We start from the raw sequence: 16,669 nt of genomic DNA, 5'->3' as shown, positions 1-16,669 counted from the left end.
TCATTCCGGCATTAATGATATCGTAACCTCACTTGCACCCACAAGCTGCTGAAAGCTTGTTCTTGATTTGTTTCTATATTTGAATGGATATTTCATCCACATTATCACTCCTTGGTTTTTATTTACCAAAAACAGCCATTCATTGAGTCTGGTGACATTTTCCCATAAAGGATGCAACTAGTGGTCCACAGCCTTTTCACCAAGAGAACCTTAGTACCACTGATTAAGTCAATCTCCCTTTCTTTGGGCAGGATAGCATTTAATACCAATTCAGAATTGACAATTTCAAAGAAACTTTTCCAGAAATATTTTCCCAGTGACATCCCAGGAGAAGTTAGTCACACCTTGGAGTTCTTTCGACATGTATCAGAAATTTATTGGCTAACAAATAAAATACAGGTCATCTCCTGCCCCACCCCCCAACCCAGATTCTATCTCTCTTCTTCCCTTCTGGCTATTCAAAGCCAAGAGAACCAAGATCTTGAGATGTTATCTGATGGCACCCTTGCTCAGGTGTGGTACATCATGGTTGCTCTGAGTTCTACTGATCTTGTTGCCGAGCTGCAAATGAAAGCTGGTAAGGTTGGAGGGTCCTTCAGAATGCCTGAGAGATCAGAATCAATCCCCCAGATGTCAGTCAGTTGTCATAGTGATTCTACTCTAGCATCACTTTATGTATAAACTAAATAAAAGAAATCTTCGGTCACATCTGTTCAGTATGAGCCATTTCCTTTGAAGTCAGGACACATTAGAAGGGCTTCAGAGTTCTCTACTTTGTTGAGGAATAGAAAAGGAAAATTGAGTTAATCTCTATCACCTCCCTCAGCTTTGTGTTTCTGCAGCAAAAGTTGCAAACGCTCTCAAGGGAGTTTCATGGGAGCTTTCAGGGCTCCCATCAAACAAAAGCAGTTTGTTTTCAGGGCTGAAATCAGATGTCGTGATGGTAAATGTCATCAGTTGGTCAAGAGGAAAGCTTGGTACATGGCACTCACATTCAATTCTCACCAAGTTTGGTGACATGAGTGCAACAAGACTCAAGAGCCCAAGAATGTGAAATTTAGAAGGGACCAAATCCTTGATTCAAGCTGCGATGTTTCAATTGCCTGAGTATGAGGAGACAGGCCATGGCTAAAACAGATTGTACAGCTCCTTGCTAAAAAGCAATAGTGTTGGGTTTCGTTCCCTCAACTTTCACAGCACCTTTAGTGTCAAGTATTTTACTTAACAATTGTACATTTGGGTGTGCATATGGCAGTTTTTCTTTCTCCCACACTGTATTTTAAGCCTTGTGAAGGCAGATGTTGCTTCTTCTGCTCATCTTTGTATCCCCAGCATCTAACTTGGCAAGGAATGAAGGAAGTAGGGAGGGTGGGAAGGAGGGAAGGAGGAAAGGAAGGACGGAAGGAAGGAAAGAAGGAGGGAATGAAGGCAGGAAGGCAGGAAGGAAGGAAGGAAGGAAGGAGGGAAAGAAGGAAGGAAGGAAGGCAGGATGGAAGGAAGGAAGGAAGGAAGGAAGGAAGGAAGGAAGGAAGGAAGGAAGGAAGGCAGGCAGGCAGGCAGGCAGGCATTCCTGGTGAATATGAGAATGGCATCTCCAATTTATAGGGAAGTAAATAGGCCCATAGAAGTGAAAAGTTGCCCAAGTTCACATCTTAAAGAAGTAACAGTGTATTTTGCAAAAACCTAAACCTGAATTGTGAACCAAAGGGAGTGTTCTTGGGCAAAACTAAGAAAGATGTTGCTCTGTCTGTATCTCCCACCTCCACAGCGCCAAAGGTCCTAAAGAGCAGAGGGCCAGGAATGCTGTGAGGCCACTACTTACACTCTTCAGTCTCTTTCTTTGCTCCAAGTTGTTTTTGTGGTGTATGAACATTAAAAAAAAAAAAAAAAACAACTACTTGTTGAACTATGGCATGGGTGTCTGTGTCTAGTGTTCTTCAGCTGTGTATGTGCTCTAGAAGTTAGCAGAATCACCACATGGTGGCCTGGAGGCTCTACTAGACAAGGAGATGCTGCCCCAAAGGGAAATATGACCAAATCCTCACAATCCTTTCTTAACAAAGCACCAGCATTCTATTTAGGAATGAGGAGGCATCGGGGCAGAGAGTTGTGAGGCAAAGGGTTCAGAACAAAACAGCCAAGGAGGAAACTTACCAAAGGTGTGGGGACCACAGAAGAACCCTGGCTGTCTTTCGGGCTTCTAGCAAGGCCTTCACCTATAATCATTCAAGGGCAAAAGGGAATACAGGCTAAAGGGTCACTCCCTTGGTTCAAAATTCATCTCAAAGAGACCTTTCTATGCTACTTACCCAGGGATCCCCAAAGCTTCTTTGAAATGGGCCTTGGTTCCTATTCCTTTAGGTGAGCATTAAGTTTCTTTCAGTCAAAGAGTGAGGCTGTCTCCAAATTCTTTATGCTGGAGCCATGTGCCTTCCAGATACACAACCTGGAGTATGCTTGTCTCAGGACCTCCTTTCTCCCTGATCTCTCACTCCTCCACTTAAGAAGGCCACCTTTGTGCTCTGTCACCTTTCAGGATGCTTGTGTCACTATGAAGCACGTATTTTCCCCAGCCCATGGACTGGCTGAATTGGTCTCCACGACCAGGCAGTAAGTGTGTGGGGGTGGGGTGAGGTGGGAAGGGACTCATTCACTTGCTTGAAAGCTGCTCCCCAATCCCTTTTGTTCTCTGATTCCTGCCTCCCCACCCCCACCCCCACCCCCACCCCCACAAACTGCTACTTACTCCTTCTACTCCTTGGACGTCTCCGTCTTTTGGACAAATGACTGAGTATAGTGATACTCCCCAGACCTGTGATCAGTATGCAGATGGTGAGAATGGACAGCCTGGAAGGAACCACAGACAGATCTCAAAGTTCCTTGGAGGAAACCACCTTTTGGTTCTCTGCTCAGGATCCCTTCTTCTGGGATCTGCCTGCCCCCACCCAGTGACTGTAGCTTCTGGAAACCTTATTCCTATAGAGTGACCCTATCCCTTGGACCACACTTAACTTGACCAGGTTGGGCCAATAAGCCCCTTCCTCAGCACTGGGAGTGAATCATGCCCCCCACAAAAGATATGTTCACATCCTCACCCCCAGTCCTGTGGGTGTGAACTCATTTGTAAAAAAAGATCTTTGAAGATGTTATTAGTTAAGGTGTAGATTCATTTGTGAATAGGGTCTTCAAAGATCCTATTGAAATGAGACCAAAGTGAATCAGGGTGGGCCTTAATGCACATGACTGGAGATCTCCTAAGGAGAGGAAATCTGGAAAGAGACACTGATGACTGAGTAGAAGTGGAATTCAGAAGTCAGCAGAAATCAGAGGGGTAGAAACAAGAAAAGAGAGATCATTATATGATGGAGGAATTGCCCAAACAGACTCCAGGACAAAGTAAACCCAGACAATAACCTTAACGTTGGACTTAAAACTGTAAGACAATAAATTCCTGCTGTTTACCAGTCCACTGTGTGATATTTATTATAGCAGACCTGGCAAACTGAGACGCTCTGGAACTAAAGTGGGACTGGGAGTAGAAGAATCCAGGGAGACAGAAACTCAGGAGCTATAAATGATTGTCTTTTCCCATGGGAAAAAATAAATAAGGACAGTCTAGAAAAAGAAGGAAGCAAACACACATAAGAGTAGCAGATTAGAGACAGAGATAAAGACTTGATTATACTCCTATCAAATTCTGAGGGTGAGTACATCCCTTCCCTTGAATTTCATGAGACTCTGTCCCCTCCTTATGATGAATTCCTCCCTTTTAATTAAAATAGCTACAGAACATTTTTGCTGCTTACAACCAAGAGTCCTAAACTATACTAGTTGGAAATAAACCAAATAGTCACATTAAGGATATATAGTTAGTTGGAGAAACAATACATGGGCAAAAAGTAACAGGTGCAAATCAATTGTCATTTTGTGTTGTTGCTGCTACCCCCCCCACCTTCCCCTCACCCCTACCCTGCCTCCTAAGATTACAACTCACCTGGAGCGATCTGCCTTGTGGACAACTTTGGAAGCCCTGCACGTCCTATTCTTGTTGCCTGGTAGGTCTGAATCAGAAAGGATTTGTTGAGAGTCAAGTAAGGCTCATACCCATAACTTCCTTGGCCTTCCAGGTACCTCTCTCTCATTTTCTCAGTCTCCTGAGAATGAGTGCCTTGAATGACTTCAGTAGAGCAGATATGTCACCCATAGTTGTTTGTGCCAGACCCAGGGGACAAGTAGGGGCTGAAATCTGCCCATATTCCACTTGTGAAGACATACACCCTGGCACTGGGCACCATGTACCTGAGGAAAGGGCACCTTTTCCAGATTTGCACAAAGGCACTGTATCAATCAGAAGTGGCCTGTGGCTAGAGTCCCAGGCTTGGGTTTATGAGAGGAGATACCAGATGTCCAAAATCCCTATCAGTAAGGGGTTGGTCAATAGGTAATATAATTGCCACAAAGTGCTTCTGACAGCCAACCTGTCCCACTGGGAGAGGTCCTACCCAGCCATCCACATTACCTCTTCCAATAAGATCTGGGAGGTAATGTGGATGTACTTCATTTAAACTAAATAAGGCATTAAGGTGGGACTTCTCTCATCCTGAGCTTGAAACTCAGGACACACTGCCCAGTCAGGTAAAAGCAGAACGTCACCAAAGTAGAAATATTAGGTATGAAAGATGTTACACATTCCATAAGAAGCTTGTTGAATGAACGAATGACCAGTTGGTCAGGCATGAACAGGGCTCTTTTCGTAGCACCATGGTTTCCCATACGGTCTTCTGGTTTGTTTCCCTACATCTGCCCTACTGGATCTGCCCAACTGCCCTCTGAACATGCCTTCTAGAAATGGAAACAATGAGAAGCCACAGAAGAGAAAGGCTAGTGCCTTCCATAAGCTCTCTGCCTAAGAGACATTGGTTTTCATAAAAAAGGAGGGTATTTGAAAGAAGAAATTTCTTCTTCGCCCTGGCCAAAACTCTAAGTCGAGTGACTCAGACAACCTTCTATCTATAGACTCCAGTTCCAGCCATACCTTCCAGCAGCCTCTTAATGTAGATTGCATTCCAAAAACAGTGAAGGAGGGCACTGACCAGTTTGACAATGGCATTCCCCCCACCCTGTAAATTCTTAAATTATTTCAATTGACAGTTTTTGAGGGTATTTTTACATCCACTGGTCATGTTTTGCAGCCTCAGCCACCTCTCAAGAAACTAATCCCCAAGATTCTAGACCTGCCAAGCTGACACCAAATCATGGAGTACAGAGATTTAAAAGCAAATCCAATGCCTTTCCTGACCATCATTTCATTTCCTCCTTCAACCCAAAGACCTCACACTCATTGGATGCAAAGAGGATCTTCGAATTCCATGAACCAGATCACTGCGAGGGAAGGGAGGTTCCAAGAACTTCCCAAAGCCCAGACTCCTCCTGTTCTAGTTTGCTAGCTGCCAGAATGCAATATACTAGAAATGGAATGGCTTTTAAAAAGGGGAATTTAATAAGTTTCTGGCTTATAGTTCTAAGGCTGAGAAAATGTTCCAATTAAAGCCAGTCTATAGAAATGTCCACTCGAAGGCATCCATCCAGGGAAAGATACCTTGGTTCAAGAAGGCCGATGAAGTTCACGGTTTCTCTTTCATCTGGAAGGGCACATGGTGAACACAGTCAGGGTTCCTCTTTCATCTGGAAGGGCACATGGTGGCACAGTGTCATCTGCTAGCTTCTTCTCCTGGCTTCCTGTTTCATGAGGCTCCCTGGGATGCATTTTTCTTCTTCATCTCCAAAGGTCACTGGCTGGTGGACTCTGTTTCTCGTGGCTATGTCATTCTGCTCTGTTCTCTCTGAATCTCTTATTCTCCAAAATGTTTCCTCTTTCACAGGACTTCAGAAACTAATCAAGACCCACCAGATGGGTGGATTAGGTCCAAACATCACTGGAGATGGGAATCTCTCATTCTCCAAAATGTGTCCTCTTTTTTTTCAGTTTCTTCAGAAACTAATCAAGACCCACCCAAATGGGTGGAGACACGCCTCTACCTAATCCAGTTTAACAACCAGTCTCGATTACATCACATCTCCAGGGAGATGATCTAATTACAGTTTCAAACATACAATGCTGAATAGGGATTAAATGAAATGGCTGCCTTTACAAAATGGGTTCAGGATTAAAACATGGCTTTTCTAGGGGACATACATCCTTTCAAACCAGCACACCTCCTCTTCCCCAAACTCCTGCCTAATACCCTGCACCATCAACAACCATCTGCCTTGAGATTGGAAGAGATCTTGGTTTCCCCAAAGAGGGAGAGTCTTTGTTGGTGTTCATTGGCTTTAGTGAGCATTTACCACACCAACAAACACCCACTTACTATGGGTAATTACCAGCTAAACCCTCAGAAAGATCCTTACCTTTTTTAGACCAAAAATCAATGTGGGCTCCTCTGTGGTCAGTCACAACCAACTCTGTAAAATCCATGTCATCTCTGGCAAAGTTCTGCTGGATGCCACACCAGTACCAACCTGTATCCTCCTTGGTCAGGCAGGACACAGTGACAATGAGCTGGTTTCCTGTGTCCCTCAAGACCACATGGTCAGTGCTATTTGGTGTGAAGGCGATGATGTTGCAGAAGTCCCGGAAGTAGCCCCGGCACCAGTATTTGGGGTAGTCCTTATAGTGGGCATCGTAGTTGCAAATGGCAGAAGCTGTGTCCAATACAAAGATTTCCTTGACCTTTTCATCCACAACCATGGCATCTGTCAAGACATACCCACATACACCATTATTCTTTCAAATCTGTTGCAGTTTCTACCCCCCTTAAGGATAATTGATCAAAGCTCGGAGACTGGTTTTTTGCCTCATTTGAAAGGGCAACCTTGGGGAAGTGCCTTTTCCTGGCCTAAGGATGGATAAAATGGATGCCCCCCACCTGAAAGAATTTAGGGGGCCCTCACCACTGCTTAACATAGAGACTAGAATTGCCTGTGCTTTGTTTTTAAGTAGAACCTCTGCCCTTACTCCCACCCAATCATAGCATGATCAAAAAGAAAGTGAGAACGTTTGATGATTATTTTCTTCTGCTACCTGGATAGGACTGAAAACAAAGGGAGTTAGGTACTATCTTTAGGAGCTAAGAATTTCACATTTTCTCCACCCCAGACAGGTGTGGCACCTCTCTCATCTCAGGGTGTTGCATAATGAGGAAGTCACGTGTACCATGTGCTGTTTGACTGTGTTTGGTGAGAGGACTCACCAAGAACAGATGGGCACAGCATGCTTCAACTGTGGCTCCCACAGGCTAGGACTATCTTGCCAAGCAGAATCACATCCTTGATTATCATTTTATTCTCCTAACAGCCCCACAAGGAAGACCATGTGACCCTCGGTTTGGAGGCACAGATGCTTCCACAGAGAAGGTGGAATGACTCTCAAGGGTCACACAGCCAGAGGGTGGCAGAGTCAGGACAGCCCACTCCTTGAATCTCATCTTTAGGGCCCTGTGTAGGAAGAAAGGGAAAAGTTCCTTGCCTGCATATCTGCACAAACATTTTTGAAGGGAAAGGGGGAGGGGAAGGGGAACTTAAGTAAACAGAAAGAGAGGATATGGAACCCTCATTTTTGCTGAAGGTTTCACATTCCTCACAAACCTTCTTACCAGAGCCAGAAACAAAACCAACATAGACATGGTCTATTTCCATCTCATTTTGTTTTCCCGTCCTACTCTTTAGGTGGGTAGAGCTAATAAGCAGGTACTCAAAATAGGAAAGGAGAAGAAAACACAAAGTGTCTGGAGAGACCACAGCTTGGAGGGCTGGAGATGTTCCTTCTCCACCTCTTACCTGAAAAGAGAACCAAGGAGAGCAGAATGAAGAGCATCATAACTGGAAGGAAGCAAACTTCACCAGGAATGGTAGAATGCCCTTGGGGATCTCAAGAATGCTTGATCTGTTTAAAGGAAACAGATGTTTTTGAGCTTAAGAGCATCTTATACCATTTGGAGAAACCCGTGAAAAGGGGATCGATCAGATAATGCAAGCAAGGCTGCCATGTCTAGGCATCCAGGATAGGCACTGCACAGGGGTAGTTCAGCAGATGGGTGCTGCTCATGGCTATTATCTGACTCATATAACATGGAGCGAATTGGGAAAATTCTGGGTTTCCAGGCCAAGTCCAAAGCAGTAGTGAAGATTCCTCTCCTGTAAAAATCTATGCTGGCACACAAGTCCTTGTACACACTCAGCAAAGCATATGATGACACACACCGTCTCTGGCACACATTTGTGTGTGTGGTAGCTGTGCCCTGTCCTGCTGATGGCCCAGGCATCCCCAGAGACCACTCCTCTTGTCCACCCACACTCTGGGAGGACCAATTTCTATTTAGCTGAGAAGAAGCTTAGTAGGGAGATTCCTAACTAACCCTACCCAAAGTGGACATTGCAGCCTCACTCAGGGGTGAGGTTTGGGGGTGAAACACACTGTTGTCTACATCGATGCATGCCTCCTGATTTTTTAAAAGCTTTTCTGGACAGAGCTAGGTCAAATCAAGGAGATATGGTCATGCAGTAGCAAAAGCCTCTCCAGATTTCTAATGGGATTCGTGTGCTGACCGCTGATCTTGAAAGCCTGAATTATGGAGCCACCCCCGGATGCTACTTATCATACCCCCATGCTAGCACTTCCCACCAAAAGCCAGAGCTTTTCTCTAATTTGCAAGGAGTCAGCACATGGGCCAATGGCAAGTATTAGGTATCTGCTTTACCTATATTGCCTCATTTAATCCTCATCAAAAACCTCTATGAGTTCAACAAATCAACTGCAAGGAAAAAAAAGAAGGGCCTATAGATTTGGAGACTTAAGAGAGATATTGACAAATGGCAAGATCTGGAATCGATTTGGATCCTGACTCAAGAAACAACTGGGAAATTTTGAGCATGTCCTACATAGTTGATGATATTTAAAAAAAAATTATTGTCAATTTCTTTTTTAGGTATGATAATGGTATCGTGGTAACCTTGAAGATAATGCCTGATACTCACACCTTTTGGAGTTCCGGAGCCACATCAAGGGCTGGACTGTGTGACCAATAAAATATGGCAGAAGCGAGGGTGGATGACTCCCAGGACTTCCATGGCACTCACCTTCTGCTGTGGCCTCTTGGATCACTCCTTCTTGGGGAAGTCAGGAGCTGAGTTGTGAGTACTCCTAGGCAGGCCTGCAGAGAGGCCCCTGTGGAAAGGAACCAACTTGCCAGACTCAACCTGCCAGAGGTGTGGGAGAGTGGCCCTGGGGGTGGCTCCTCCAGCCCCAGCCAAGCCTTCAGATGACTGCACACCCAGCAAGTCCTGAGAGACCTGAGCCGAAGCCCCCAACCGAGATTCTCCTCAATTACTGACTCACAGAAAGCAATAAATGATTATTGTCCTACGCCTTTAAGTTTGAGGGTAATTTGTTTCATAGCAATACCTAATTAACACAGATCTCATGCAACACTTGGTTATACATCCTTCAAGGCAATGCTTATCTTTGAATTGCTCGGCGATGGCACCTCTGACATCAAAGAAAACACCAGCAGAAAGAGAAACGGATCGGGTACAGATAGATAGAAGTAAAAGGCCAAGACATGGAAAAGTAACACAGTAAAGTAAATAAAAGCCCCAGAGCTTACAGAAGATGAACGGATATGTCCATTAGTATTCTGTGAATTCCCTGGTGCTACTAGTTTTGTTTGCTGTTGAGGATACAGATTAATTTTCACTCTATTTAGATGTGTAAATAAAAGGTAAATGGGTAATGGATTTAAAACATCATTTAGAAATACACATTGAAAGTTTACAGATGAAATAATTTGACGTCCAGAACTTCAAATAATCAAGGCAGGGCAAATGGATGGAGATATAAATAAAACAAAGTAGTCCTTAAGTTGATCAATATTAAAGTAAGGTGACAGATATTTGAGGGTTCATCATTCTAGTCTCTCCACATTTGTACGTTTGCCATTTTCCATAATAGATAGTGAAAAACAAAATCTTTGACACAGGTACTATTAGTCTCATTTTACAAACAAGGGAAATAAAGGATCAGAAGTTTAAATAACTTGTCAGAGTTCCCATATCTAATTCAACCATTATGATCGGATGCAAAATCTGGGAGAGAAAAAAAAAATCAACTCTTTCCGTCATAGTATGCTGCTTCTCCAATAGCAATAAAACTTTAAAATTGTAGAGCACTTTATGATTTATAAAGAGACCTGACATACACCACTGTCATTTAAGTGGTTGGAGCAAGATGCAGTCCTAGTCTTCTTATCTTCATTATATCTTGCTCAACTACCTAAGGGAAGAGTTTCTCTAGAAAAAGGTGCATTTAGTTGACGTGATAAAAAAAAAAGAGAGGGCGAGAGAGAAAAAAAATAGAATAAAATCCAGTTACTCAAAGTATACCTTTGTTCCAGCTAATTCATATACAAGGGAGGAAGCAAACCTAGGTTTTGTCTGTGTGGTCTTTATCTCTTACTCCTTTAGAATAAAAGCCAAACAACTACCCTTTCTTGCTTAGTTGAAAGACAGCTAGCTAGGAGAGGGGATCTGGGGAAGATTCCCAAGCACTAAACTCTCAACCTGAAACCAGGGTGTGTCTCACTACTTCTAGCCAAGCACCTCACCCATGACTCTTAGTTCATCTTTTTTGAGTCCACTTCAAATGGCATTTTCACTTTATGGGTTTCTTCTTGGCTAATAGAACATAGCATCTCGGAAAATTCCCATTTGGCCAATAGCAACAAAAACAAAAACAAAAACAAACTTCCTGCAAACCATCAGTGGATTTGCTAAGCAAAAGTAATCAGGAAGAAAATGAAAGAGGAGAGGGATGGAAGGGGAGGAAGGAAAAATGTGTTTCTAAAACTCAGGACATACAGCTCATCTAACGACACAAATGAAATAAATGTATTCACCCAGGATAGGCTGCTGTTTTGTTTTGAGGGAAGCGGTCACTTTAAATGAAGTTTCCCGGAAAAGCCTGTGCTAAGTGTCGCTAAGGCAACTTGGTTAGAGATTGTTTGTAAAATAAAAAGCATCGTGTGAAGAGCCTGAGATTCAAAGGGCACATCCCCCCAAGTCCCCAACTGGGGAGACCTTGCCTCTGGTGCAAAATCTGTTGTGTACCCTGGTCACCAGGAGCCCCAGAATAAAAAAGGGGAAATAGCCTTAAATCAAACCAGGAAACACCATTAAGGGGGAAAAAAAAGGTTTAGTTGGCTTGTAATTTTAAAGAAAGAAAGAAAAAAATCCCCCAATATCTGCAGGGGAGATTGTTAGGTGTAAAGAATTTTCCTCACCCCAGTTACCCGCAGATACTTTGGAGTTGTGTTCTCACGCTGCTCTTCCCTTAAGAATATTGTTGGGGGGGGGGGGGGGGATAGGAAGAAGGAGTTAGTGACAACTCCTGTGAAGCATTAGTAGGAAAATATATGCAAAATTTAAAAATGTCCTAGGTAGCACTAATTCTTCATGGGCTTACAAGAGATGAAACAAGGACCCTTTGGTGAAATGACAGTTTAACAAGATAAATATGGTTATCGAGCCTCTGGCCTAAGAGATAAGGTTTAAGAAGTTGCTAAGAATTGATGGAGAAGGTTATTAGACATGCTTATCTTCCTTGACATTGTTTAATGGAAATCTCTATCTTGCTGCTCTCACAAGTTAAATACATCATCCTGGGAGGGAAAATCCAGGGTTACCAATTTGCACAGAGCAAACCCAGGATGCCACCTGGAATCTGCAGAGCCACATTCATTGCCCCCCAAAAATGTGCCTGGCACTCTATCCCTGTCTGATATCCTGATTAATTGGAGATCAGCAATAACAGCGAAAGAAAAAGTTACCCTCATGTGTACAAACTGAAATTTCTGCCTATTTATCTGTTAATTGCACATAAGATGAGCTTAAGCGTTTGGACTCTGGCAAAGTCAACAAGGGACTTACGACTATTCTCATGCCCAAGAATAGGTGCTAGTAGCTTGGGCTCCTCTTGCCTGAGGGAGGGCTGAGTTGAAATCCTGGCTCTACTACTTATTAATTATGTGACTATGGATAAGTTACTCAACCTCTCCACGCCCCAGGAGTTTCTTCTGCGAAACGGAGATGATAGTGATGATACCTACCCTCACAGATCATCAGGATTAAAAGGTCTAATGCACAGGAAACCGTTCAATAAATAATAGCTATCCGTTGTCTCTTTCTGCCCCACTCCCACAACTCCTAATAAAATCAGACACCAGGGAAATGATTAAGGACTCAGCTCTAGAGAAGATATCATTCTTTCTCTAACAACGGATCAATGATTCATAAAGTTGGCCAATACTCTGATCAGCCCAGGAATAAGGGACAGAACATTCTGGGGAAAGGGGCAAGAAGCCCCGAATTAACATAGATGAACATGTCACCTGGCTTCAGGTAGCAAAGCAGGCTGAGTGCCAAGAGCAGACAGCTTCATCTTCAAGGCCCAAATGACCCTGGGCCCCACAAAGAGCTACACAGCTGTTAGCTATCATTTTTTATTTACTCAGACACATTCACAGGTGAATTCAGTACTCAGAACTCTCCTTGTGCTCCCAGCATCTCTCAGGCATCTCACTACAGTGTTCTGAGAAGCTGTCATAAACTGGAACTGAGTTACCATCACACGCACATCCAGCCCAGCTGAGGCCTTCTGTAGGTAAGTTAACCACCGCCAGGCTCATGACTTCTGTATGAGAAGGTAGAAGAAAGGCAGAAGTAATGACAGCACATTGTCCTCAAGTCTGGCCTCCAGAAAATCAAAGTAGAGGAAGAAGGTAGGGGAGGTACAATTGGAAGCAGCCAGTCAAATGTACCCCACCTCAGTGGCAGGAACCAAGGGATGTTAAAGCCCCTGTGCCAGCTGGATAGATCCTCAGGTATATGGATTCTGAATCTGAAGGTCATCTTTCACAGATAAGTAACTACTCAGAAGTCTGCTCACTGCTTGCGTCCAAGGAATCAGAAGGCAGGCAGATCACACAGGATTTGAGGATCAAGAGGTAGGTTTCCTTGAACTTCTTTATCTTATAAGCGTAGACAATAGGATTCATCATGGAGTTAGCATGGGACAGCAAGATGCCCAAGTAGAGCACAAGTTGTGGGACTTTAACATTAAAGTAGGTAAGACAGTTCATGATGGATAAAGGCAGCCAGGACAAAGCAAACAAGGAGAGAACCAGAAACAGGGACTTAGCTGCCTTGAACTCCCGTCCATAAAATGCACCTGTCTCTTTGGAAGTAGAAAAGTTCTGATTGAGTTTGTTTCGAATGACATAAAAGATGTCAAGATAGATGGTGCACATGACAAGAAGAGGGATGAAAATCCAGGTGAAGAAACTGAAGTAGACCATGTAGTCCATCCTCACAACGGAACTGAATTTGCACTGAAGGAAGGTGACGTTCCTGTCGTTTCCCGGGATCAGTTTCATGTTCCAGCCAAGCATGGGAGTCACTCCCACCAAGAACGACACGAGCCAGCAAAGACCCAGGGCCAGCCATATTCTTCTTTGAGTTGTGACTCTCCTATATCTGTTTGAAGGGAAAAGAGCCAGTGAGTTCATGGCAGGAATGGCTGTGGGCAGGTGGGGGTCAGGGAAGACGAGAAACTGGTAGAAGAGAAAGAGAAGGAGAGATAAAGCACAGCTTCTCTCATTTCCACAATATTCTGTTTAGAGAGGTGCGCACTGATATTCTTTGATAACTGCTGCTAAACTCTACTGGAGACAAAGACAAGATGGGCAGACTGATTACAGAAAAATCCGGGGAACTTCTCTGGGGATTTTTCTAAAGAAGTCCTATCTAGAACTGATTGGGAATATCTTCATTGCACACCTCATTCATGGCTCCATTTCCAGTCCAAGAATTCTTCCATTCCTAAGAGGTAAGATTTTTCTAAGTCTCCTGGGATTCCCCACTTAGTGAGAGTCTCCTCAAAGCAGTCTCACCTGCTGTGCTCTGCTGGGTCTTGCTTGGCTGTCATGCTGATGTCCATAAATTACAATCTGCTTCTCTCCCATTTTCCTTTCACCTGTGTCTGCTCCTGGCTCTCTATTTGCATTAGCATGCGTACGTGCTGTTTGAGTTAAATGACCCAGTGGAGATGTAAAGGCTGTGTTGAAGTGTGTCGAGGACCTTGAAAACTCATCCAGTGAGAGTCACATTGCTCCTTCAACCATCCTTCCTGACACTATCCTACACAGACCGTAAGAAGGAAACTAATATTTTTGAGTACCTACTATGTACTTTGTAAGACTTTGTCTGAATTAAGCCTCACAACAAACTGAAGATATTTTTATGATAACCTTCATTATATTGACGGTAACAATGAAAACAGTAGTAGCTACAGCTTCCATTTATTTAGCATGGACTATGTGCCAGGTATTTTTCTAAGAATTTTACATGTGCTAATATATTCACTCTTATGAGGAAGGTGCAATTATTATCCCCATTTTATAGATGAATAAAGTCAGGTTAATCTGAACAAGCTAGAAGTGGAGCTAAAACTGAAACCAGGTAAGTGTGAGTTCAGGGCTTCTTAACCCTATGGTAGAGATGAGAACACTGAGGGAAACTTAAAACAAACAAACAAAAACTTGCCCAAGATTAAATCCCAATATCTGGAATTTGAACCCAGACTAATTCATATCTACAGCTTGTTTGTAGCTCCCTCACCAGGCTCTCCCAAAAGAAGGAAGGACAGACATAAACCAACACAGTTCAGGAATTTGGATTTTCTCCACTTGACAGTCTGTTCTCTTCACACAAAATGTTGATACTATTTTTCACAATGGAGAGCTTTTGGGGGGGGATGGGTATCATATATGTGTGATATATATAGCTATGATTCCTTTCTCAACATGGGAATGGGCACGGAAAAGGAAACAAAGTTCAAACAGCCAACATCTGCAAAACATCAGAATCATCAGTCTAATACCTTTTATTTTTCTCTGCCCATCCTTATCTCATCTAATAAGTTTCCATCATTTCAAAAACTCAAGAGTATTTTTTACTAACTAGAGATGCATCAAGTGCTCCGTGTTAGCCACCCCAAGCAATCGGGCACACACCCCTAAAGCAGGAGATATGGGACTGGAACATTCCTCTATTTCTAGTGGCCAAGCTGTGGTTCACATCCCTGAACCCCTCATGCAGCAGATCGTGGGAAGACATTTACTGCCCCCTTTTCAAGCTCAGGGGCCAACCTGCCTCCTTCTCACCGGAAGAATCTGAGCTCTGAACTCTGCAGCCCCATTTCCCAGGAACCTCCACCACTGCTCCCTCCCTTCTCTTCTTCAGGCAGGTTACCTGACGGTGAGCTTGACCCGCAGATATCGGTCCACAGCGATGGCCAGGAGGGACATGATGGACGCGTGGGTGAAGATCAGGAGGAGGCAGGTCATGAAAAGGCAGCTGTAGAAGTGAATCGTGATGCCCAGGCTGATGACAATGGCCAGAGGCATGACCAGCACCCCCACGGCGATGTCAGCCAGGGCTAGAGAGACGATGAAATAGAAGGTGGTGGTCTGAAGGCTCGGGTTCAGCTTGACCACCCAGATGACCAGCACGTTGCCCACCACGGCGCAGAGTCCGATGAGAATCTCCACGCTGATGTAGGTAGCGCTGGCCAGTGACAGGGCGGTGCTGTTGTCAGCCATCTCGCTTTCCCAGAGGGTACTCCCAGGGGACAGGTGGGCCGGCAGGGTCCCGGTGGGCCAGCAAGCCTATCTCTTGCCAACCTTCTTGCCAGAAGTCAAGTGCAGCAACTATCCAAAGTTCACAACTCCCCCATTCCTTCTCTTCTGTGGCGGGGAGGAGGGGGTGCTCTGGGGGAGACAATCCCCCCTTAGAGAATGACCATCACACAGCGATCACCTCCAGCCCCTCTGAGGGCCACATCTCCCCAGGTCCCGGAAGCCTGCAGGACAGCTCTGTGTGGGCTGAATCTGAACGCACTCTTGGTTCTCCAGACAGATACACTCAAGGTCTTTGCTTTCTGCCGCTGCCCCCAGTCTCGAGCTCATCAAGATAAGCAGTCCTTTTCAGGGGTGTTTGAGGAAGTGGGAAGGGTGAAGAGGAAGTACAGAGATAGGAATGCTCAGCAAGAAGAAGGGAAGAGCCGGGGGCAGGGGCATGGTGAGTGCTACGGGAAGGCTCGCCACAGGACCATTCACTCAGGGACTGGATGACAGTGTGGTGCCAGGTGGGACAGGAGCTGCGATTACTGACTGCATAATATTCTGGCTTTCTAGTAGCTGACCAGAAAAAGATCCCGTGATCAGGAGGCAAACCGTGAGAAGTAGAAGAACAGGAAAGAGATTTTGTGGCCCCCTAATCTTAGCCCGAATTATTCTTTGGTCATGCCTAACAGCAGGCACTGAGAATTCGCCTGCATGAGCTGACTCTTTGCTGAGGACAGCTGAAACCCAGCCTCGGCATCAGTGAACCTTTGCCAAAGGAACAAGCTAGGATTTGTGGCTTGGAAGAGCCAAAAACAAACAAACAAATCTCAGCGTTTCCCATTAGCATTATACCCAGGAACCCTCCATTTCCCCACACAGCCCACACACCCAGCAACGCCTCCCACGTCCTCATGCTAGCAACCAGCAGGTGT

The 16,669-nt window shown here is 44.5% G+C and overlaps 1 protein-coding gene across 1 annotated transcript; it reads right to left on the bottom strand.

Annotated features, from left to right (window-relative positions):
- Window positions 1-351: 351 nt before the first annotated feature.
- On the bottom strand, window positions 352-16,261 carry ADORA3 (adenosine A3 receptor). The gene is given in 8 exon segments (XM_077122219.1): window positions 352-769; window positions 2,727-2,847; window positions 3,995-4,061; window positions 6,412-6,756; window positions 7,840-7,920; window positions 9,245-9,324; window positions 12,982-13,587; window positions 15,364-16,261. Coding segments are annotated over 8 exon segments (1,716 nt in total). The 5' UTR covers window positions 15,714-16,261; the 3' UTR covers window positions 352-703.
- Between the last annotated feature and the right edge of the window lie 408 nt (window positions 16,262-16,669).

The sequence above is a fragment of the Tamandua tetradactyla genome, chromosome 11 (assembly GCF_023851605.1).
Source record: "Tamandua tetradactyla isolate mTamTet1 chromosome 11, mTamTet1.pri, whole genome shotgun sequence".
Lineage (NCBI taxonomy): Eukaryota > Metazoa > Chordata > Mammalia > Pilosa > Myrmecophagidae > Tamandua > Tamandua tetradactyla.
Note: the sequence above shows the minus strand (reverse complement) of the source record. Positions and strands in the feature narration are given on the sequence as shown.